The following is a 23,715-nucleotide window of genomic DNA, read 5'->3' as shown; positions in this document are numbered from 1 at the left end:
AAAAAAAAAAAAAATCTACAAAGCTTAGTGATCGATTGCGACGGGAAGTAGAGCTAGGGGTATACTTGTAGTTACAGCAGAGTACTTATCTATCGTATATTTAAAGCTGAATAAAATTGTACTATTAGGTACTTCTAAGTACCTCAGCACGGCTAGAATGAGAGCTAGGTTGTACTTGGAGTGACCTCTGATCTACTTAATTTTCAAAACTAAAAACAGCCAAAGAATGTACCTTCCTAGTACCGCAATGTACTTGGCTCAATTGAGGCGGTGAGTTTCAAGTTGGCCTGAAATCTCAGGTGTCAGAAAAAAAAAAATCAAGATGGTCGAATATTCTACCGCAATGATGATTGACTAACCAGGTGGTTCATAGTCTTGAGGAAGTTAGGAATCTCAAGCGTATATATAGTTCTTAAATCTTCAGTTCCCACTTTCCAATTCATGAAACAGATATGAGAACTACGTCGTAGGTAATAATACTATGGAGGAAACAGCCTAGTATGAAATAGCCGGCGCTCATTGCTTTTTCAACTCTCAGTAGCTTGAGTCTGAACCCCCTTAAGGACCTAAAAGATTGAAATCTACAATGAGATGCTTTCTTATTTCAACATGTATAAAGAAAGTAATCGGCAATTATACCTGTAAGACTTGATGTGTCAAAGTCCTGTTTTCTATGATAAATATCGTTTTCCAAGTCTCCACATTAAGTGTGTGTTTCTCCGCGGGAATTTCTCTTACCCCCGGGATACTGGTATTTACAATACGTATACCTCGCACGTTCATACTCTGTATATGGTAGGAAAAGTAAGGCTATTGGTGGAATATTCATCAGTGGAATGTAAAGAGAGGGGTTCATGCAGAGCAGAATAGAATATTCTTCATTTCTATGGTAAAAGGAACCAAATTCATGTTCTTGATAGCTAGTGATGAATACCTTGAATTGTATAGAAACCCCAAGTAACTTTTTTTTTGCTGAATGTCCAATGAACCTCGAAGCTCCCAAACATCGTCCCGATTAAGAACAATACCATGCACCAACAAGAGAAAAAAAAAAAAAAAAGAAAAGAAAAGATTCCTATGTCCTCATGCCCGTTTCGCCAATGATGCAAATAATGAGAGCAAAAGGATAAAATGTCGAGTTGACATCACCATGCATAGACAACATCACTATGCACGTGTGTCAGGGAAGAGGGGAGGATCAAAGTTGGTCGTAAAAATAGAATATAGAGTCACCAGGCAATGGAGGGTATGAAAGAAAGCACAATAAAGGAGTCAAAAGTGAACGAACGCTCAGAGCATCCAGTCCAACCCGTTGGCTTCTTCTTCGACGGGGAATACCTCGCGCGCATACTCTTCCATGTCGCGCCATCCTTGCCAGAGGTGTCGCGCCTCATCTGTCACGCGCAATGAAACCACACCACCCGGTCCTTGCATCATGCCAGCTCCGGCACCCTTTCCACCGGCCGGACCTAATCCTTTCGGTGACCCGGCTGCCGGTTGCGAGAACTCGGGCTGGGGGAAATAGGGGGCACTGCATTGGCCAAACAGGACTTCCAACATCTCAAGCTGTTCTCGATATCCAGGTGGGATCTTGACTTTGATCTCGATCTTGGATTCACGAACGTATCGACATGGTCGGTTCAAAGCCCGGGAGAAGGCTGCGCACACTTGGTTTGGAGAAAGAGTTTCGAAAGTGAGAGCGATTCTAGTCGACCAGTTTAGCTTAGACTCGTATTTTGACTGTAATTTCAGCCCAAACTTACCGGTGTCCGTGCCACGTCTTCGGTCCATCTTTGAAGATCTGGAGAAGAGCTGGACCCACGTCGTGTTCGGCATCCAGCCAAGGGAGGGGAGTCTCTGGGTCAAAGGGTGCATGCCACTCGAAGCTGCCATCTGGCATGACTTCCATCTGGAAGAGCGGGTAAGGGAGACTGGTGAAGTTATTGTTGTAGATACCGGCGTAGACAAAAGTAGCTGGCAGACCCAACTGGCGCACGTAGTTTTCGACCGTGAACTTGGGTGCCCACTGTGGCGGGGCGGGCCAGGGTCCATAGACAGAGTGATCTGGCATACTGCTGTAGATATAGTGCTGGATGGTGCCGGCGCGTTTCGCAGCCAAAGCTAGAGCACGGCCGATGGTGATCTCATCACCAGCCTGTGACACCGTGTTGATAAAGGCGAGGGACGCACCCTTGAATAGGGTGTCCATCAGCTCGGAGTTGTCGAGCAACGGGCCTTGAATGAGGGTGACATTCGGTAGGGTTAGGAGCTCGTCTGCCACGATTCCCTTGAGAGAGTGGATTTGTGCGCGAACATTATATCCCACAGCAGATGCGACGCGAATGAGCGATGCCGCTTGTCGCCCAGCCGCATTGACTACGGCAATAGTCTTTCGAGGTTGTGTCATATGGTAAGGTTTGCGACAAACCAGTATAGTATATAGTGAAGTCGGGAAAAGTAGTTGTAAGCTGTGAAGATGAAAAGAAGTCGTGGAGTCTTTAAAAGATTAGAAGCAAGTAAAACATGGAACCAAACCCCTTAAGGGGGAGGAAACGAGAGGGCTTTGCGATAGTGGGGGGGGTACCTTGGTGAGGGGAGAAAAAAGTATGTAGTCCGTAATGGAAAATCACGATCAGACGGCGATCCAGGATCCACCAAGGCACGGTTTCACGGCAAGAACAAGAAGTAAAGAAGGAATCAAGCTAAATTCCAGTTTGATTTTCTCTTCTTTCCGAATATAGGAGGACCAAAGAAAGTAAAAAAAGAGCATAAGATAAATGATAATGATTTAGTATTTGGAGGTCTGGTTTTATGTTTATATAAGTTAATCTCTTCCTCCTGCTTGATCCAGAGATATAAAATAAGAAAGGAAAAAAAGGGAAAAAAAAAGAAAAAGAAAAAAAGCCTTTAAAATTCAGTAAAATGCCAGAAATGACACCATCGCCCATAGACCAAAGACCCAACGTTTCTTCTTTTACGTAAATCCGGCCAAGTCGGCAGTGTTACTAAGATTGTTATATGGGATTATACGGAGCACAAAAATAGATCATGAGAACTAAAGAATAAATTTGTAATTACTTCCTTCGCCGGATATCTAGTAATAAGAGATGATAGGAGAACTTTAGAATATAGGAGAATATAGGAGAGAACCAACAGTCTTCAGGGGTGGTCTCACGTGCTACATAAGTGTGGACTTTCGCTTCCTCCGACTCCAATTGGAGTTATTATACTATTAGATAATAGATTCATTTTATTCAGTCATTCCTGTACGTATAGGTTCTAGACAACTCCAGGTCTTTCTATCTGTGATGATGTACTAAGAATGATGAAGTATGAGGTATGAGGTTTATGACAAGTGGGATAAAAAGTCGAAAGGTCTTAGTGGATCAATGGTCTGAATTTTTCACTCATGAAACAAACCCATAGTTCACTGCTAATCACTTGACCCCAGAAAATTCAGACGAAAGTCCTTATCAATTCTCCACTTAAGAGAGTCTAAGCCAGTAGTCGGTCTTAGACCCTCCGAATTTTCTACTTCTACGTCTATTGTGGTACTAATTCTAGTTCCCGTTCGATTTTGTACTATTTGAGTGCTTAAGGTGATATGGATGTGTACCGTCAACCTTCTTTAAGCTTCCTTTTTTTTTTTTAGCGATCAGAACACACCACGTGAGCTTTTCATTAGTCTCTGTCAAGGCGCTGATCCAGCTATCACTCGGTTATGTCCACCACTTAAACCACTCTCTTCGAGTTCGTGCTGACTGTTGACGCGTGGGTCAATTCCTGCCAGTCCCCAAACTCCTGGTTGACGGCGGCCAAGTAATTCAGCAGCAGTTCGTTCGTCAGAGTGTAAATGGGCCCCGGATCTCCGGAGTAGTAACACATGATCAGACAGACCTGCGTTAGCGGCTAGGAATAGTGGCGTGCGACCATTTCGATTACGAAGATGAACCGATCCGCCGTGCGATAAGAGCAGGTGAAGGATCGCGATGTTAGGGGATGTGGCAGCGACATGCTAAAGAAAACGTAGAACGGGTTAGCCGCAACATTATTATTAATAGTTGCCGATCAAATTCGATGGCATCATTTCCTATCACAACGTCGTTGAAAGGCTGGAAACTCACAATTGGCGTGTTTCCAGAATAATCCGCGTCATTCAACAACCAATTATGTTCTGTTTGGAGGATAGTTTGGACTTTTGTCAAATCTCCGTGTGCAATGGCGTAACCCATGGCGGTGAGTTTTTGCACTCGCTCCGGGAGAGCCCCGTCTGGGTGACGGAAGAGGAGATGAGATGATTCGGTTAGTTCTCCGCGGAGTGATTTCGACATATCGTTAGTCACTGACTCTGGTGTGGAGTCAGGCAGTGCAAGAAGATGTGAGAGTTTCGTCAGCGCTGCTTCAGTAGTCATGTCGAGGCCAGCCACGACCCCTGCTCTAGAAAGACTCATCCCAGTGGCATAAACGGGGCTGACGGTGCCCGTGAGACCTGGTCAATTATAATTAGACCCAATTCTAATCATTCCTGGAGTAGACACTCACATTGCGTAACATTGACGATAACGATTCCTCGTTGAATGGCGCTCGCCAGAACGTTAATCATGGCATTATCTTGGCCGGAGGGCGCATTGCCCGCTCCAAAGGTTTCCAATACGAGACCACGTAGGCCGTCCATCTTTAAGACGGCATCAACCATCTCGGGTTTGATACCGGGAAAGATACGGAGGCACGCGACATTACTATCCAGGTTGGTTTGGATGCGGAACGTCGCGAGGCTGGTGGGTCGGTGCACAATGTCCCAATTGACATTCGTGCGCATCGAAGTCGTGATTGCCAATGGCGGGCAATTAGGTGCATCAAAGGCTGCAAAATCACTCGCAGCCACCTTTGTAGTACGGTTCCCTCGAAACAGCTTGTTGTTGAAGTATAAACATACTTCGGGGATCATAAAGTGCCCCGCCACCACCAGGGACCCGAGTAGATTATCCGTCGCATCATTCTGGAGCTCGAGCATCGGGGCCTGAGACCCTGTCAGCACAACGGGCTTTCCGAGATTTTGCAGCATGAAGCTCAGCACTGAGGAAGTGTATGCGAGGCTATCAGTGCCATGCAGAACCACAAATCCATCAAAGAGCGTGTAATTTTGAAACACCGTCTGAGCAATTTCGGTCCAGCCTTTGGCGTCGATGGAGCTGCTGTCTAGAAGCTCTTCAAACTCGAACACAGTGTACCGTACCTGGCGGCCGTAGGTTGTGACTGGGGTCCGAAGACTGTGATGAGCTGTCACATCCCCTTTGGCATTAGTAACCACTTCCATCGTGGCATGAACTGACCCATCATTGAATGCAGGGACTCGTGCCATGCACTTTTCTTGGAACCCTCTTGCGGGAACAAATCCAGATGGTGATGGTTGCATGCATATAGTGCCACCAGTCATGATTACCAATACTCTTGATTCTTGAACCGACTCCTCTGCCTTCCTGCCCCCAAGGAGAGGAATATCAGCCGCTGTGTCCATCGAAGAGAAGTAAGGACTGAGAAGTGACAGGTCTCGGTTATTTTATGATTTTGGAACCTGTAGAAAGTGATTGATTGCAGTTCAATTTTTTTCAATTCCAATTGATATAGGTGGAGTTTCGTGGGTCCAACCCCAATAAGAATCTCGCGGGATTTTATTGGAGACAACATTTACTCCAACTTTTATCTGACCTTTTCCATGGAGTAGTACTAACTACTATTTAACATGATCATCGCTACTAATATTTACGACTTTTCAAAATACAGTCTTGTGAAAATCATACAATATGTATTTTCCTCTTCTTCACTCACGGTCGCTTGTGTTAATACCTTACGGCCGCCACTCCCACTCAATTACTGTCGTTAAACTGAAAAAAATCTTCTTCCAAAAGATTCATCATGTATTGATTTCCAGAAAACCAATTTCCCAACTGTGCCGCCTGTGCCGCCTGCGACATATCCACCGTAGCAGAATCCTGATTGAGACCCTGGGGCAGAACAGTCGAAGCCAATCCAGCCATTTGAGATGAAGAATCAGGAGGGATAGATTGCAGGGGAGGAATATCATCTTGGGGATATCCCTGACTAAAGCCAGGTGCCAAGCCCAATGCACTAAGATAGACGTCGAACTCTTGTCCCACAGAGACCAAGCTTTGATCCTGGCCTGCCTGACTTCGGGTCTTGGCCTCAACATATAGACGCGCAACTGAGCCTAAGACTGAACAGAGGTTGTGGAGCCGATCGACGGATTGGGAGAAGGAGCAGAGAGGACGGAGAGAGGCGATGAAGTCTTCGAGGAGGGACAGGTCTTTACCGTCAGATGTTGCGATTACATGGCAGAATATGACGATGAAGGGGACAAACGGCGCGATAAATATTGCCCTGATGGTGCGTAAGAGGGGAAATACCTAGGTAGTGAGGGGCTGGCCTACCAATGCATGTAAGAACACTTGGATGCCACGCTTGATTCTTTCAAAGCAGTCATGCAGACTTGGTGGTGTTCCAGTGCCTCACGGGCTGTTTCGATACACTCGGGTATGAAAGAACTGGGAGAATTTGACACATCTCGTGCTGGGATAGCACGGTAGATCAAGGTCAAGATCGACAGCCTACTGACTTTGTCTGACTGGAGATAAACGACATCTGCATCAGAGAGCAGTGTAATTCCAGAAGACATGAGGCGCTGCCAAAGTCAGATCAATCACCGCGGAATTTGATTGGAATTGACATACCTCGAATGGCTTGATAATTGTTGACTGCATTTCGACAGCTAAGTTACGAGCATGTGCGACTCGCTCGCTCTCGGGGTTTTTCAGTGCCGCTGGACTGTACAATAGAATGTAGATCTTGTTCTGAATAATAGACTGTAATGTCCACAGTGCGCATACCGAGCCCCATATAGACGGGGAGCTAGTGAAGGACTCTGAAGGGACCGGTATGCCAATCTCATGGTCTTGAATCACAGATGCGCGTCCTAGACGTAAAGACATCATATTCAAAACGGTATAGCATGACCAGAATAGCACCTGCTTTTCTAGCTGCACTTCTGGTGGATCATTTTCCATGGAGGACAGTCTATGGTAGCCAAGTGTTTGACACATTTGAATAGCCGTCGACGCAAGAGTCCAGCCAACTGATGGCTTGGAAATCTCGATTCCATGAATCGCCTGTTCTTCATTAGTTTTATGTCATAAATTGGAATCAGCACAGAGCCCTGGAGAATTCCCTACTCCAAGAGTCAATGACACAATATAATCGTATGTTGCAGGCATCAAAATATTCAGATTGGCCAGCGCCGCCTCCAAGTTATCCTTACACAGCCCTAAGCATTTCAAGAATTCATCTCGACTTGCAGGGTCCTTTTCTATAAACCCTAGCTCGATGAAGATATTATAGAGTCCAAAATTAGTGGCGATGAAAGTTGCATCGGAATAAGCGGTACAGAAATACACCTCATGGCATTTCTCAACAAAATAGTCCACGGAAAAGAATGGGATATACCCACCAAAAGAAGACGGGGGATTTTCTAAGCAGAGTCAGAATGAGAGAGGACAAAAGCTTCTAGCTAGGTAGGGGGTGAGCTGTACCTTTGATCTTGCGCAAGACCGACAACACAAGAGGTAAAGGAGGCATTTCGAGATCTCGAATATCGCATCGAACCCCCAAGCGACTACCTTTACTGGATAATTGGCCTCTTTTATCCAAGCTGTGTCGTTTATTTTGCATCGCAACAATTTGTCTCAGTGATGATAGCGCTTCACTGATCTTGGGGCTAGACAGCACTTCTGGCGTACTATGCGAGACAGCCGATTCTAGAAACTCTCTTGCGTAGGCTGAGTGAGCAGCTAGAGAAGAATTTCCCTCGCCTTCAAATACAGAGCTAGAGTCATGTTGTTCGATTGTGGGGTTAGATGTGTATCCGGGTCCTCTGGACCCGGTATATGCAGGTTTGACTGAAGTTGATCCAGCTGCATTCAATCCAAGCGACCTCGGTGGATGAGAAGAGCCTGCAAGTTTTTCGGATGCCAATCCATGTGCGGTTGACACTCTGGACGAAATCAGTAGTTCTCGGAGAGATTTTTCAATGCCCCCAAGGCGGTCCTCGATTAGATCAATCTTTTTCTCACTGGTAACTCTTGTCAACATCGATCGGTTCTTGTCGAGAACCTCGATTATACTTACTATTGACTTGAAATCAAAACTCGTCGCCGAGGCTCGTGTGGCTTCTGCCCTTCTCCAGTCGATCGACAGGTGAGGTTTGAGCCACGACAGTTCGAACATGGGGTAAGTTTATCGCACCGGATCTACTTATTATTTAGTATTCAATGTTCCATGTCGGAAGGAACAGACACTATATAAAATTTACTTTTCGGGTCCGGCAATGATCGCACTACGTAAATTGAATATAGTGGTGAGTTAAAAGGAACATTGTTGTCATCCCATGGAGTACACACCGCACGTCTATTCAGGGGACTTGATTCCTCGCGTTCTTCACGATCAAAACCGTCGGGTTCCATAGCTGAAGAAGTTGCAAACATTGGAGGTTGTGGTATCGCGGATGATACTGATATGTATCACGTGTGGGTCTTACCACGTAAATTCGTTGCTCTATCGCTTCACTTATAAGGTTGGTAAAGTTGAATGGTTATGATTATTTTAAAGAAATTGAAATGAATTGATGGAGATTTTATTTGAGCGGAGCTATTCGCGTTGTACAGCAAAGCATATGTATATAGTATTGCACGGTGGCGTATGTCCAGCACACATCATACCTTTACAAGCTTACATCTTCTATCCAGCAGAAATTGTATATAACAGTAAAATGCATGTACAAAAAAGCAATGAGAACCAGCTATTTACGTGGAGGGGGTGGGGAATACCATGTGCCATCACTCAGCCAGACACCAGTGGGCCCATAGTTACCTGCCTCGGCACCTCTCAAGAACGCGAATCGGAAGAAGAGAACCTCTGGCTCGTCTGAGAGATCACTGTCTGATAGCAAGACTGACTCAGTCCCAACTCCATCATGCGGAGCAAACTTCTCGAGAGAAGGCGGGTGTACCAACTCCAAACCATCGTGACCATGGCGGTGCCAGGTGAATTCACCACGTTCATCCTCGTCAAGATATCCGCGCCAGCGTTCAACATCATTGAGCAAGACAGAAACTCCGTCAACGGCAAGATTTGACATTCTCTCGTGCTCCCATAATGAGAAGGTGATGTTACCGTTTCCGCGGTAGGTCTCGCGCGAGTCCAACCCAGGCAATGAGATATTTACAGATGAATCGGTGATGTTGGGATATGAGGCTCCCCACCATCCATTACCACCCAGGCCTGGAGCTAATTCTCCCAGAGCTGCGGGGGTCTCAATGATAGAGGCAAATCCCCATCGGGCAACCCCATTGATGAAGAGACCAAGCAGTAGGCCCTGATAGACCAACGAGGGTCGAGTGGGGAAAGCGGTACCAGGCATGAGGAAGATAGCGAGAATATAATGATGAATGCGAAGTCTCAAACCTGGGAGCGGCAAGAGGACCAAAAGGACCAGGCCCATGGTACAGTAGATTTTGAGATAACGCGGCAGCAGGCCTCCCTGCCGAATCTGCCATGCTTGGCTGAAAATAATGATAATCACAGTAGGAATGACTAATGCCAATGCCAATTTAGCACCAGGCTGTTTCTGAATATCCATAGGCGTCAAACGCTGGAGGGGGATCAGGCGTGCGAATGTGTAATTGTTCAAGGCCCCGATGAACAGGCCTGGTAGAAACAAGAGCAGCTTTGAGAACTGATATATTGGCGAAGTGATTGGCTTCAGAAGTGGAGCCGCGCAGAATGTGTACAGAACATATACAACGAATGACGCTGGCAACAGCCGAGACAGAAGGGTGGACACAAGGTCGGATAAGGCAGGATATCCCGGTGGATCGCCAACAAGCCCTGTATGACAGAAGACCATAAAGAATGAGCTGAAGAACAGCACTGGTGGCGATGTACAGAAGAGCCAGAGGAGACCAACGGCAGCAGCGGTGATTCCAAGTAGCGGCCACCGCGGATCTGCTGGGCAGTACGCTTGCGATGGAGGTAGATCGAAAAAGCTAAACGCCTTGGGAAAAGTTGATGGGAAACCAACTGACTGGATTCCATGTCGTTTCACTGATGGGAAAGAATGCGCCGCGCCTTCAAGCTTCACAACACCACATCCGCCATCGTTCGAGATAGCTCCCGCGTGAATGGCTGCTTGGCAAACGAAGCTGTCAGCACGGTAAATTGCCGGTTCAGACGAGATCAGTGAGCCACCAATCACAAGTCCTTGATAGTTGTATGTCTGGTTGCCAACGATATGAGGCGACAACAGTTTTGTATCGCGGCAATTAGCAGGGCACCGAAAAGCGACGGTGGAGGAGGTAAATGGCCGGCAGTCATTTCCGTTGAGACCGCATCCATCGAAATTCCTATATCATACAGAGTGGCACGTTAGTGACTATAAGCGTAAGGTCTATCGGTGTTGATACTAACCAGAAATCCGTTGAACAAGAGAGAGTTTGAAGCTGGCCATAGCCCTTGATAAAGCCAGAAGAGCGCGAGTGTAACAATATAAAGAACCATGGCAAGAACCACGATACATATAGCAATAGTAGCAAGACAACTTTCAACTTGTGCTTCGGGAAAAAGTGATCCAAATATTGAACAGGCAGTTCTTGAATGCGTGGAAACAACGGTGTCAACAAGAGCGTATGTGGTGGGACAGGGCCTTTAATCCAGTTTACGGTCGCACGGCCGGCTTTTCGAAGAGGGAGAGGTATCCAGCCCCAGCGAAAAGATTTGGATGATTCCTGCAACCAGATTGGAAGGCTGCCTGCTTCGACATCAGGCGACAGACCCTCGGAGCTTTCGGGATCGGCTATTCGTTCGTCTAAGTCTTCGTTCAATAGCGGAGGCACATGAAGCCTGCCGGCTTCATCATGGTCCTCTTCTAGCATGACGATTCAACAAGACAGGAAGATGGATGCCTAAAGGTCCCAAGGTTCAAAATTAAATGCCGTGGTCGGCAACTCGCGTGAACAGTATCTTCAGTACAAACTTTACAAGATAATCACGAGGACATCATGAGTTGAAGCGAGGTATCAGATTGAATGAACAAGTAGTATTTGTGTAGTAAGGGCTACTGCTGAGTGAATTAGACGGCGAAATCCGGGGGTGGAGAAGACATGGCGGTGAGTGAGACGGTCCAAGGCACCAAGGCAAATATTATCTATCGGAGATCTTGAAAGAGGGATTATCAAAGGTTCAATATCCACCAAGACCTGAGTCTATGCGGAAAATACAACGTATACTGATCTAAAATTAAATTTATATAGATATATTTACCTGTGTCACATACTTACCATATTGACTCTGACAGGTCTTTCCTGTATAATGCTGCTGCTTTAATGATCCAGACTGTGCCACACCTTCGAAGTATGCCAATAAATGAGGGAATCTGCAGCTACTCTGTATATTAAGTATCTGGCCGTGTATCTTATACCTTATGACAACCACTGTCTGGTCTGATGTCCTCAATTATCCATCAAACTTGTAGTCTTACTGTCTTTCGAACGTCAAACTACGTACCTACTCATAAGTAGATCACAGGGTCTCTTATCAACTCTAGAAAACTATCTAATACAGTAGTTAATATGTACTATGTGAAGAAGGAAGTAGCATCTGCGTCACCCTTTCGAAGCTTTCAGAATCTAGATGCTGCGACCTGGAGGGCACCTATGTTGACATAGGCACCTCGATCCAGCAGCTTTCAAGGCGTTCAAGCGAGGTCCGCAGCTTTTAGATGCACACTGTTCAGTCACTTGCAGCTATTGGTTGCTGTGTTTAATTTTTTTGCATTATCACGCAAAATCTACAGCCTGCCTATCTTTTTCCATCGATGCATACCGGTCATGGTGCTTATGGTAAAGTGCTGTATATGAATTAATACAGGAGTATCGATAGGCCAATGCTATCCCGTATATGTACTAATGTATCTTGGCACTGGGGCTTGAGAAACAGTCGAAGAGTGTAAATGGTTGCGCCAATTTCGGGACGTACTGTATGCACTAAGCGTGGACTAAGTGCCCAATAGATGCCTCTAAGTACTTATAATGTGATAGTTAGCAGCTCGGTGAGCTTGGCCTGAGCGCCCTCATAAAAGCGGCGGTATTTGAAATAATAACACTTCACCAGTCATGGAAGAAGACGGTAGGTAAAGCTTCCTACCCCAGAAATAAGGCCATCTGCAAACCCGTTACTCCCGAGGCCCTCTCACTTAGGGCTAGATCAAAAGCGGCAAGAGGTGAGGAGTACTAAGTAAGAGGAGTACATGGGGTATAAGATATAGAAATGTACAAGATCACCTCATTATAGAACATCAGCTATCTCTGTCCTATCAAGATGAGCATTAACTGTCCCAGTGGGTCTGGAACAACTGAACGCTTATCAAGCACAATTTCCATGGATCAAGGTGGGGGTATTACATATTAAACTAGTTACTCTGTGAAGTGCAATCATTATTTTTAATTTTTTTTTATTATAACTCATGATATATTGACGTTTTGTAGCGCTCCAACCTTGAAAATCGGAGAATATTAGCACGACCGTTGAGGTTCGGAGATTATTCACTATGGCAGCTCCACAGCCGTTGAACCTGTCACACCATTTCTCTTATGTGTCTAAGAACCGTCTACCTAGCACCACCAAGTCTCTCTACAAATATGCTGAAATTCCAGGAATTGCCAATCTTTCTGGAGGTATGAAAATATCTCAGAGTTGGTGGAACACCTTCGACTAACCCCCTAATCCTGACTAGGTCTACCTCACTTTACATACTTCCCTCATGATACGCTGGAAGCTACAGTCGCCCGGCCTCATCGTCTCAATGCAGGCGACTTGAAATCTGATCGACTTTTCATTCCCATGCATTCTGACCCCATCGACCCCAAGCAACGTATCGACTTATCCACCGCTCTACAATATGGCCTTGCTGATGGTTATCCGGCACTACGCTCTTTCATGCGGCAGTTTGTCCGAGATCACCTCCATCCAAATGTCCCCTACGACGGCGGTCCCGAGGTTATAATGACCTGTGGGAATACCGACGGCTTGTCCAAGTCAATCGAACTGCTCACCAATATCTGGAATCCCGACCGAGACTGGGTTCATCAGCGCGAAGGAGTGTTGGTCGAAGAGTTTACATACATGAATGCTATCCAGCAAATAACTCCACGAGGGTTGAATATTGTTGGCGTTGCAGTGGATGGACAGGGCATGCTTGCTTTCGGTAAAGGAGGTCTTGCAGACGTACTTGAGAACTGGGATTTCAAAAAGGGTCGCCGCCCCCATATACTGTATACGATAGCGTGAGTTCTCCTTTTTTGTTTCTTTCCTTTTCTCCATTGGTTCCATATGCTAAAATTATTTCGGACAGAATCGGACAAAATCCCACCGGGGGAGTATTGTCGATTGAACGTAAGAAAGAAATCTACGCTCTCTGTCAAAAGTTCGACGTCATTATCGTCGAGGATGAGCCATATTGGAATCTACAGTACCCATCAGCCTATGAACTAGAGGCTAGTTACCGTGGCTCTTCTCCACAAGGCTCTAGCTCCTACCGCCAGAACTTCAATTCAAATGGAAAGTCCTCCGGATTTCCCTTTCTAGACTCACTGACCCCTTCGTATCTCTCCATCGATACCGAAGGCCGAGTGGTGCGCCTAGATACATTTTCCAAGACTATTGCTCCGGGTAGTCGTCTCGGCTGGATTACAGCACAGCCTGCCATCATCGAGCGCATCACTCGGATTACCGAGACTTCGACGCAGCAGCCATCTGGCTTTGCCCAAGTCATGATTGCCAAGACATTAATGGGAAACCAAACTGCCGATGAATCCAAGCTTATAAATAAAGAAGACTTCAAGGGATGGCGAGTAGATGGTTGGGTGGGTTGGCTGGAGGGACTACGTGGCGGCTATGAAAAGCGCATGCAGGTCATGTGTACAGCCCTCGAAGAGAACAAGTCCATAATCCTGGAACAACTTGAAATGACTGGCGCTGTCGATGACTGGGAAATGGTTGATCGAGTCCAGATGTTCGATTTTGTTTGGCCAAAGGCTGGGATGTTCATCTGGCTTGAGGTGCACTTTGAGACACATCCTTTACGGCTCAAATATAGCGCCGAAGAACTATCAAAGGCTTTCTGGGTTCATCTCACAAAAGAACCGCACAAGTGCTTGATTAGTCCGGGTAGTATGTTTGGTGCTACACCCAAGTCTGCTGCGCTCTCCCACAATTATTTCCGTCTTTCCTTCGCGCCGATGGATCCTAATGAAGTCGAATCTCTCACTCGCAGACTGTTGGATGGTTTTAGATCATTTTGGCAACTGAAGGAACTGGAGGATGACGAAGTTCTAGAAGTACAAGCTGTTACTCTGCAGCGAAGTGCTAATTTCCTTGGACCTGGCTGCTAAAGGATTGAAGAGCAGGTTTTAAAGCTCTCAATGTAGATACTCTTTTCATATATTATTCTTTTCGTTCATATCTCAAGATGGCTTTTTTCTTCCAGCTTTGAAGTTTCTACCTGTGGTTCAACCCGTCAACACTGATCAGCAGACCCTCTGTATGAAAAGATATAGATATTCATGGAATAAGATATGTCTGGAGGTGGTCGGAATAATGTTAGTGGCATTGCATATTGATGCCTTACTGCCTGAGCGGGGAGACCGAACTCCGGCCGAATGTCAAAAATGGTCTCCGCACCAGTCTTTGTGACTTTGACGATGAACGATGTCCCAGATAGATCAGCTCGAGAATCGAGATCTTGCTGAAGAAATTGAGGCCATCAATGCGATATATGAATTGGATACCATCACTATAGACCAAACAGCGCCCTCCACCGGAAACAGTACTCTCGACCTAGGAAACTCCATATCCTCCGATGACCATGTACATACAACGGTGATTCTCCAAATTCCAGACCAGCCACACCTTTCCTTCCGCCTTGGATTTGGCACTACATATCCAGAATCACGACCCACGGTATTAGGGACTGCATCGACTGCCGCGCGTGGGGAGGGGAAGATCGCAGTGGATGTACTGGAAGACATTGTACAACGAGCCTGGCAGCCTGGCACTGTATGTCTGTTCGATGTGATAAGCGAAGCGGCAGAGATATTCCCAGAGTTGAATATCGGCGGAAACAAAGACATCGAAGCATCGAGTTCAACTACCACTAAATCTTCAAATAAATTATCAGGCGGAGATGAATCGACGGCTGTCGATACGACTGAAAGCTTTGAAGCACTTTCATTACAAGATGCCTTTGGGCTTGACAGCCCCCCTGTTTGGATTATTTCAGACGTTTCGACGGAAAAGAAATCTGTATTTGTGGGCCGAGCAGTGCGAGTGACAAGTCTAGTGCAGGCGCAGGCTTTCCTGGATCACTTGATTGCTACGGACAAGAAAGTTTCAGTGGCATCACACAATATCAGTGCATGGCGCATCAAGCAGAAGAAAGAAGGACGGACATCTGAAAGTGGCAATGGTGACGCTGCGGAGACACAGATCCAAGACTATGACGATGATGGTGAAACAGCTGCTGGAGCCCGTTTATTGCATGTTATGCAGCTAATGGATGTGTGGAATGTGCTGGTTGTGGTCTCAAGATGGTATGGTGGGATCCACCTTGGACCAGCACGGTTTCGACTGATTAACGATGTCGGTCGCGATGCGTTGGTGAAGGGTGGGTTTACCCAGGAACATAATGCTACTGAAAAGGGTAAGAAAAAGGGAAAGAAGTGATAGATATCCCTCGATCTGCTGGTATACCTAGGTAATATTGATCTCAATATTGGAAGAACTCTCTAGACTACACCAGTTTCTGCCACCATCAAGGTCAGGAACATGATAGACCTGGAAGTAACCTAGATTCAAGGTTGTCTAAGTACCCGATTTTCTTCTCCGTTTAGTTCTCAGTGCTTGTCGCTTTTTGCTCACTGAGCATGCCCTGAGCGCTAGGAGCAGTACAATGATCATCACCTGAGCAATCTCTGTGCAACATCTGAGCGATCTGATTCACTCACTGAGTGTAAGGTAAGAAAGACTAAGGAGTTGAATAATCCAGTGAGCCTGAGACTCGGTGATCCTGATCTTGAGCGCCCTCATAAAAGTGGCAGCACCTAAAATAGGAAAGCCCCATCATAGAAAATACGGTACGTAAAGCTACCTGTTGTAACTAGGTAATAGCTACTTTGTTAGGCCTTCTCTAGGGCTACAGAATTTGAAATCGATGCAAACAAGTTAGGTATGTGTATAAATACCAAGTATAGTTCAAAAAGTTGCAATAAACCAAGGAAATGCTAATCCAAAATCCTAAACCAGCTTATAAACACGTAGCACCGGGTATATAGACAGCAATCACGAGTGATGAAGTCGTAATACATACAAAAAATTAACGAAAAGACGATCAAGTTCAAGTTTCTTAAAACTCCGCTAGAAACCTTGGTCTATCAATTCATCAATCCACCAGAAGGGGTAAAATAAAAAACAAAAGCAATAAATCGTTAGTGAGATCAAATCCCCGGTCATTGGAAAACATGGGGGCCATGAAGTATATTGCTAAACGTCCATGAATGGGTATCAAAGCCTTTTATGGCTTACTAGTGGGTGGTATCTTGACAGGAAGATAATAGTAAAAAAAAAAAAAAATTTTCAGCTTTCGAGAAGATCGGCATAAGCGTCTAGACTTAACCCGATGAGATCCACGATTGCCCAGCTGGTGTTTCCCTTGAAAGTTCGGGCCCAAACACGAACAATTGCAACACTTAGCTGTCGCACCTTGTATGGGTTCGCCATAAACTCCAAGTTAGGTGCCCCGGGAGGATCAACTGCCATTTCAGTTTCATCTATCATGCTTTTGATCCAGAAGAGAAGTTTTCGCTCATGTTCTGATAGTCTCTGTTCTGGCTGTGTGGTAGGAATGGCTAACAGCCACTGGCTGAGTAGGAACGCGCATTCCAAACTGCAGAGCGAGTGTTGGATACTCCAGAAGAAAGAATGCGTCCTGGCCACAAAGTCAATGCCCAGCCGTACTGGAATAGATAGTGCATGGGCGGAGTGAAGCAGTGCCATGATCAGTCGTGGACTGCGGACGATGGGTGGTGATTCGGCTATAGCAACGGCTATCTTTAATGGATCTTGGGTGACAAGGTGACGACAGGGACCGAGGTCGACATGAAGTCTGATATAAGCGAGACCTAAGAGTGCCGTCGAGGTAAATGCAATTGGGCCCGCTGGGTTCTGAGGATCAATACTGGACTCAGGCGAGCGTTTCCACAGTGCCTTCCAGGCGCTCAGTGAATTGTCCAAGGCATTGAGATCTTCGTGTCTCAAACTGGTGCCCTGCATGTTTGGGGCAGATAAGCAGAGTTGACGAGCAAAGAAAATTTGTTGTATCACGGCGTGAATAAGAATGTAGTTGCCAAGGGGGGAGATAGGGGCGGATGGGAATGAGAAAGAGCTGGAGAACCTCATGAATAGTCGAGCAAATGCGTCTTGAAAGGGAATATCAGAAGAGTCTTGCCGACTGCGGTGAAGTCGCCGCCAGTGGGATGCGCTATTCGCCTTCCAGAGATCGTGAGAGCAAGGCATGTTCAACTTCAACTCCCCATTCAGGATAAGAGGAGGGATATTGTACATGATTGAGTGAAGATTAAAGAAACAGTATACAATGAGCTTTGTTCGTCTGTTCCCCTCTCTTCGTATCCATTCTTCCCAGCTAATAGGATCTGGAGTTGGCATTGGTTCTGATAAGCCGTGTTCTCGAACTAGCCGAGCCAATGTGCTTTGAAGCGAGAGAATCTCCCGCAAGAGCTCCGGATGTCTCTCCCAAGATGCAAATACGGTGAGCAACAGGAAAGTCCGTATCACCTCCATATGGGCGTCGGAATCATCTAATGTGTATATTGATGCGTTTATGGGAGGGTTCTGATTTTGGAATGGACTGCTTGCTGGGTTCGAGATCATCGGTGACCCCTGCGAGTTAAATCCAGATGGAGGAGAGATGTAATTCCATGATGGCTGTGGCACCTGTCTGCTGTCTCTCCGACGAAGTCGCTCTAACAGGATGGCTTTGGCCGCATGGAAAAGTTCAATGCCACGACTAGATTCAAACCGGTAGTGCGAGCCGGCCGCTGCCGTGGCCAGGGTGAGTTCCGGCGAGCATCTGGCGATAGAAAGAGTGGGGACGTGTAAAAAAGGGAGATGCTCGTTCAAGCCGTTGATGTATCCAGCAAAGAACCGAGATAGTGCATGCCGAGAAGGTGGAACAAATCCTTTGGGGAGAACAAAGGAGAACTCTTCGAGCTTCTGGACAAACATTTGGCGATCAGCATTAGTAATATCCCATGCGGGCCTGGGCCCTTCATCTGATAGACCAATACGATCCTCAATTTCGTGAGATTCTGGTTGTAGAGAAGGTAGCCGAGAGCCGAAATTGGAGAAGGACGGTTGTTCATCGGCCGGTACCCGTGGATCACTCATTAGATCACCACCCAGCCTTGCCGAGTCCCGAGCTTGTTGTTTTGAATCCACTGATAAGCTTGGTGGCAGCATTGGGTCTTCAACAGACGAGAACACTCCAGAGTCCCAATCAGACGAAAGGCCTACACTTTCCAAGAAAACAGTGAAATCTTGAACTGGATCGCCCAGATCGGTGAGGTCTAGGATTGAAGGTTCTAAGCCATAATTGTCGGTGATAGCTCTCTCCTGCGCGTGAGAAAAGGACTGGGATGGAGTAGCAGCTGAGTGGGTTGGTTTTCGAATGGATTCCAGATTTTCCTGCTGACCTTCCAAAGCGACATGGCTTGCAGCGTGCGACAGTAGATTCAAATCGTAGCCCCAGGATGGATTGAAGTGTGTGGTCTCTAATATTGGAGGTTGTATCTGTACCTCGGGGCCTTGAGGTACTTGTGTATGGGTATGGACTGGAATGGCATCGGCCAATTCGAGCATGCGCGATTCGTGATGGGGTTGAACTATATTCGACTGGATTGGAATTTCATGATTGCTCTCATTGCTGGAATTTGTCCGTTGTTCTCGACTGGCGGCACTCTCGGCAGGATGGACCAAGCGTTCATGTCGCACAAGTAGATCACTTTAAGAATTTTATTTTGATAAGCGATTGGACATTGGGGAGATTATAAGTCAAACTTACCTCCGGGCAAAAGATTTGGAGCATATGTCACATGAAAAGGGCTTCTCTTTAGTATCTGCTGTCCCACATTAGTATAATCGGCTCGCGGAGTTAGTTGGATACTACTCAACGGGTTCGTAGATGACGCTGCAAATGCTCCAAACGAGCAAAGGAGCGACTACAATATTCACAGGAGAGAGACTTTCGATGGGCAGTAGGCTTCTTCTTTACTTTCCCTTTCTCGTCCTCCATTTTTGGGGAGTGAAAATTAGTAGTTGGGGAGAGGGGGAATTTGGGGGGAAAGAATAAACTGAGGCTTTTTTCCCCGCTCAGTTTCAGTGGGGGTTTTGGCGGGTGAGGGGAATAGTCACGTGGTCTAGTATATAACACTCAATTAACTACTTAGTATTTGAATAAATAGGTAATATTAGGTACAAAGTACTCGATTGTTGTATGTTTTGGGATAGTGGGTTCGAAGGGGATTTTGACAAGTTCGGATTCTCCATTCTCAGGACTGCGGAGAGGCGATCAGATTCCAGAAATGGAACTCAATATATTCCGAGGTTCTACCTAGGAAATTACTTCCCGAGTTACCTGGTTCGTGCTTACTATTTGATCTCAATCTACTTTATAATAATCGTATTGATCCCACAGTTCCTTTCAAGGTTCCGCTGTCGAAGCCCTAACTTCCCGGACTCTTCCGCTGCTATACCTTGTTCATACTTTTACGAAGTAAAGCCCTGGAAGTATATATACACATACCTAGGTAATTACTTGAATTTACTTCGTACTTCACCATTGAACTCATAAGTCTGCTGTACATAGGTACATAGTATAAGTACCTGACTATGACCCACGCCGGGTTGCCTGCAAACACTCGGCCAGGATCGGATTTAAAGCCGTTGTTTCAACCTTTGGAACAGTGGGACCTAGACGTCGTATACGGTCTCAACAGTCTTAGCATCAAGGCGTTATGGAAGATGGAAGATGGAAGATGGAAGATGGAAGATGAAAGATGAAATATGAAAGATGAAAGATGAAAGATCTAGAGATCAGAGAGTATAGGTAGAATGACAGAAGTATAAGGCATCTATAGATAGATGAGACGTGGATGCTTAAGTTTTCTCAATATTGGGGGATTTTGATTGATTTTTTTGCCCCTTGAATTGAGGCTTGAATCCATGCGGCCAAGTTTTACTATGTTTTTCTATCATTTTCTGGTACCAACTTACTCTCCTTTTCAATCGATTTCCTCAGTCAATCCTTCCCCTCGTTTACTGCACCTGCCCTACTTACATTCTGCCAATTCAAATACCGCCTGGCCACACCACATGAGTAGTACCTACTACCTACTACCTAGTCGAAGGTATGTCCTCTGCTTCTCTTCTCCACTCTCTAGTCTCTACTTCCAAAAATAATATTCTTTTCTGGAATCACTGGTTTTTTTCCATATGGACCCAAAGTACTGGAGGGGCTGACAACTCCACAAAATAGATTATGTTCTAGCCAACTTCCCCATCACCATCGAACCCCCGCGCGAACAGCGTTCGCAGGAGGAGACTGATCACGATATCATACAATCTTTGGGGAACCATTACCATCTGCCATCTCATTCAACAATGTTAGCCAAGGCGCAATACTCTGCTTCACTGGGCGACTCGTCATCCCAGACCCCCGTCACCGCCTACCATACGTCCTCCCAGCGACCAGGCACTGCGACCAGAAGACAAGATGGGGGCTTCACCAGCCCAACTAAGTCGGAGTTTTCAGATGGACAAGATGATTTGGGCGCTGTTCGGTAAGCCGCCATTGAACAATCACAGAAACAAGGAACTCAATCTGACGACGATATAGGGCTTGGGACGAAAAGAAAGTTGTCTCCTGGCTGCATAGCATCAAGTGTGGTCAATATGAACCAATCTTTAGAGGTAAACTGATCTTGAAATCCTTGTGTGAGGGGTACAGAGGCTGATTCTCGCAGCAAATAATTTCAACGGAGACAACCTGATCGACTGCGACCAAAAGATCTTACAGGAAATGGGTATCAAGAAAGTGGGAGACCGAGTGCGCATCTTTGTCGCAATCAAGCAACTGAGGAACAAATCCATGGTCAATCCGAGGCAGAAGAATATTGTGCGTGATGATACTTTCAATGTGCTCATGTGCTCATGTGCTCACATGCAACTAACTCTTGGTAGAATAAATTGGCCGCCATGGAATCAGCAGCATCGGACCCCTCTCGTCTCTCCATCTACCCATCCCTGAGCAACCGTCGAATGTCCCAAGTAGCTGAAGACCATTCAGGCAAATCATCCCCTGTTTCTCCTGGAGATTCAAATACCCTGCGTCGGAAAGATAGTTTCTTCAACGGTGGTCGTAATCTTAATGATGGTATTTCACGAAGCTCCCACCCGCGCAATCCTAGTCTGGATGGGCTGACAATGGGCCCGCTCCCTCCCCACTCTCCAGTGATCAGGGTTATTTATACAGGTGGTCAAACCAAAGTCCTCGATATACGACATTGCAAGACTCCCGACGAAGTCATGGTTGGTGTTCTCAAGAAACTGCAGCTGCCAGAGCATCAATACAGAAACTATTGCTTTTACGTTCTAGATGGACTGGAACCGGACATGTCAAATTGCAGAAGGCTTACCGAAAAAGAGTTGATGGAGATCTGTGAAGGTGTCAATAAGTCAGAACGTGGCCGTTTAATCCTTCGAAAGATCCATGCGGGAGAGCCAGATATGGATGAGCTTCATCGTGCTTCTCAGCTGGCCTGTGACGAAAGCTCTGTTACACATCAAATCGCCCTGGGCAAGTCCAGTTCTCGGCAAAAGCACAAGATCCAACAGCTCACAGGTGAATCATGGCAAGTCATTAATACCAGACAGCCAGTGTCTCCAGTTGGTCCCCGACATCGCCCCTCCATCTCGGTCGACCAAGACCAACAGTCGCCGAACGAACGTAATCCTGTGGCCAAGCTACGCTCATTTTTCGGTCAGAGACCTCCAAGTGAAATGATTATCCACGAGCTTCCGTCATTCTTCCCCAGTCATGAACGCGAGGAAATCGAAAAGACAATGCGGAGGTCTCAACGCCTCAGTCGTGCCACCAGCCGTCTGAGTGTTGTCAGTAATTTCAGTGTTGCATCGAGTCTCAGGGATGCGCCACCTCTGCCACCACTGCCTTCAATTCCTCCAATGCCCAATATAGCCGATGCCTGGTACCAACAACAAAAAGGGGCACAGGCCTTACAGGCCCCACGGCCTATCTCTATCCTTACCTCCAAATTCAACCTTCCTCAGTCCTCATATCGCGACTCTGTTGCATCGAGCACCCTTCAGCCGCTGCAGGAAGAGTCTCCCATTGAACCAAACCGCAAGTCGTATGTCTCGTTGGACAGTGGTTCTGACGAACCGAATCCCTCACGACAGAGTATGCTGGATGAGAGTCTAAGCATTGCCGCCACCGACGGTGGTTCCTCTAATGATCGCCTTAGCATGATCGCTGTCGAGGATGATGAGGAGGAAGATCCCGGCCTGAATGACTTCCTGGCGGGCAACAACTTTGCACCGCAGAATTGGATGAAGGGATCTTTGATTGGTGAAGGATCTTTCGGAAGCGTATTTCTGGCTCTCCACGCCATTACCGGAGAGCTCATGGCAGTCAAGCAGGTCGAAATTCCATCAGCCACCAAAGGAACAGAATTTGACCAGCGTAAGAACAGCATGGTTACGGCTTTGAAGCACGAGATCGAGCTGTTACAGGGAATGCATCACCCTAATATTGTGCAGTATCTTGGAACATCTGCCGATGATCAGTTCCTCAACATTTTCCTAGAGTACGTGCCCGGTGGTTCTATCGCAACAATGTTGAAGCAATACAACACATTCCAGGAGCCCCTGGTCAAGAACTTTGTTCGCCAAATCCTGGCAGGCTTATCCTACCTGCACAGTTGTGATATTATTCACCGTGATATTAAGGGTGCCAACATTCTTGTCGATAATAAGGGTGGTGTTAAAATTTCTGATTTTGGTATCTCAAAACGTGTGGAGGCCTCCCATGTCCTTGGCTCCCGAGCCAGCAGTGGTGGTGGTGGCCACTTGCACCGCCCGTCTTTACAAGGAAGTGTATACTGGATGGCACCCGAAGTGGTGCGACAAACAGCCCACACTAAGAAAGCTGATATCTGGAGTTTGGGCTGTCTGGTCGTGGAGATGTTCATTGGAGCCCACCCCTTCCCAGATTGTAGTCAACTGCAGGCCATTTTTGCCATTGGTAGCAACAAAGCACGCCCACCTGCTCCAGAGCATGTGAGTCAAGAGGCTGTAGAGTTCCTTGACATGACCTTCCAACTTGACTACGAGAAACGGCCCAGTGCAGATGAGCTGCTTAAATGCAAGTTCTTGTCTATGCCTCTTGCCTGAGCCTGAAATGAAACATAATACTGAGCTCATGTTTCTTCTGATATGTAAAAC

General features: G+C 46.5%; 8 protein-coding genes across 8 annotated transcripts; 3 read left to right on the top strand and 5 right to left on the bottom strand.

Annotated features, from left to right (window-relative positions):
• Window positions 1-1,290: 1,290 nt before the first annotated feature.
• N7495_001137 (NmrA family NAD(P)-binding protein) lies at window positions 1,291-2,407 on the bottom strand (the record flags this gene model as incomplete). Its single annotated transcript, XM_057203807.1, has 2 exons — window positions 1,291-1,705; window positions 1,764-2,407. The coding sequence occupies 2 exons, from the start codon at window positions 2,405-2,407 to the stop codon at window positions 1,291-1,293; spliced, it is 1,059 nt and encodes a 352-aa protein (XP_057067880.1).
• Window positions 2,408-3,691: 1,284 nt separating this feature from the next.
• N7495_001136 (putative lysophospholipase) lies at window positions 3,692-5,518 on the bottom strand (the record flags this gene model as incomplete). The annotated part of the gene is made up of 3 exons (XM_057203806.1): window positions 3,692-4,015; window positions 4,125-4,489; window positions 4,543-5,518. The coding sequence occupies 3 exons, from the start codon at window positions 5,516-5,518 to the stop codon at window positions 3,692-3,694; spliced, it is 1,665 nt and encodes a 554-aa protein (XP_057067879.1).
• Window positions 5,519-5,867: 349 nt separating this feature from the next.
• Window positions 5,868-8,298, bottom strand: N7495_001135 (uncharacterized protein; the record flags this gene model as incomplete). Its single annotated transcript, XM_057203805.1, has 5 exons — window positions 5,868-6,399; window positions 6,450-6,700; window positions 6,750-7,184; window positions 7,248-7,543; window positions 7,605-8,298. The coding sequence occupies 5 exons, from the start codon at window positions 8,296-8,298 to the stop codon at window positions 5,868-5,870; spliced, it is 2,208 nt and encodes a 735-aa protein (XP_057067878.1).
• Window positions 8,299-8,869: 571 nt separating this feature from the next.
• N7495_001134 (LCCL domain-containing protein) lies at window positions 8,870-11,000 on the bottom strand (the record flags this gene model as incomplete). Its single annotated transcript, XM_057203804.1, has 2 exons — window positions 8,870-10,472; window positions 10,537-11,000. The coding sequence occupies 2 exons, from the start codon at window positions 10,998-11,000 to the stop codon at window positions 8,870-8,872; spliced, it is 2,067 nt and encodes a 688-aa protein (XP_057067877.1).
• Window positions 11,001-12,673: 1,673 nt separating this feature from the next.
• Window positions 12,674-14,516, top strand: N7495_001133 (putative aromatic amino acid aminotransferase; the record flags this gene model as incomplete). Its single annotated transcript, XM_057203803.1, has 3 exons — window positions 12,674-12,800; window positions 12,860-13,409; window positions 13,478-14,516. The coding sequence occupies 3 exons, from the start codon at window positions 12,674-12,676 to the stop codon at window positions 14,514-14,516; spliced, it is 1,716 nt and encodes a 571-aa protein (XP_057067876.1).
• A 316-nt stretch (window positions 14,517-14,832) lies between these two features.
• Window positions 14,833-15,846, top strand: N7495_001132 (IMPACT family protein; the record flags this gene model as incomplete). Its single annotated transcript, XM_057203802.1, has 1 exon — window positions 14,833-15,846. One exon carries the CDS (start codon window positions 14,833-14,835, stop codon window positions 15,844-15,846), a length of 1,014 nt encoding a protein of 337 aa, XP_057067875.1.
• A 909-nt stretch (window positions 15,847-16,755) lies between these two features.
• N7495_001131 (uncharacterized protein) lies at window positions 16,756-19,489 on the bottom strand (the record flags this gene model as incomplete). Its single annotated transcript, XM_057203801.1, has 3 exons — window positions 16,756-19,198; window positions 19,259-19,316; window positions 19,369-19,489. The coding sequence occupies 3 exons, from the start codon at window positions 19,487-19,489 to the stop codon at window positions 16,756-16,758; spliced, it is 2,622 nt and encodes an 873-aa protein (XP_057067874.1).
• Window positions 19,490-20,856: 1,367 nt separating this feature from the next.
• Window positions 20,857-23,664, top strand: N7495_001130 (STE11 family mitogen-activated protein kinase kinase kinase; the record flags this gene model as incomplete). Its single annotated transcript, XM_057203800.1, has 4 exons — window positions 20,857-21,035; window positions 21,092-21,165; window positions 21,219-21,370; window positions 21,436-23,664. The coding sequence occupies 4 exons, from the start codon at window positions 20,857-20,859 to the stop codon at window positions 23,662-23,664; spliced, it is 2,634 nt and encodes an 877-aa protein (XP_057067873.1).
• Window positions 23,665-23,715: the final 51 nt, after the last annotated feature.

Source organism: Penicillium taxi (genome assembly GCF_028828555.1).
Source record: "Penicillium taxi strain IBT 34144 chromosome Unknown utg000001l_segment0_segment0, whole genome shotgun sequence".
NCBI lineage: Eukaryota > Fungi > Ascomycota > Eurotiomycetes > Eurotiales > Aspergillaceae > Penicillium > Penicillium taxi.
Note: the sequence above shows the minus strand (reverse complement) of the source record. Positions and strands in the feature narration are given on the sequence as shown.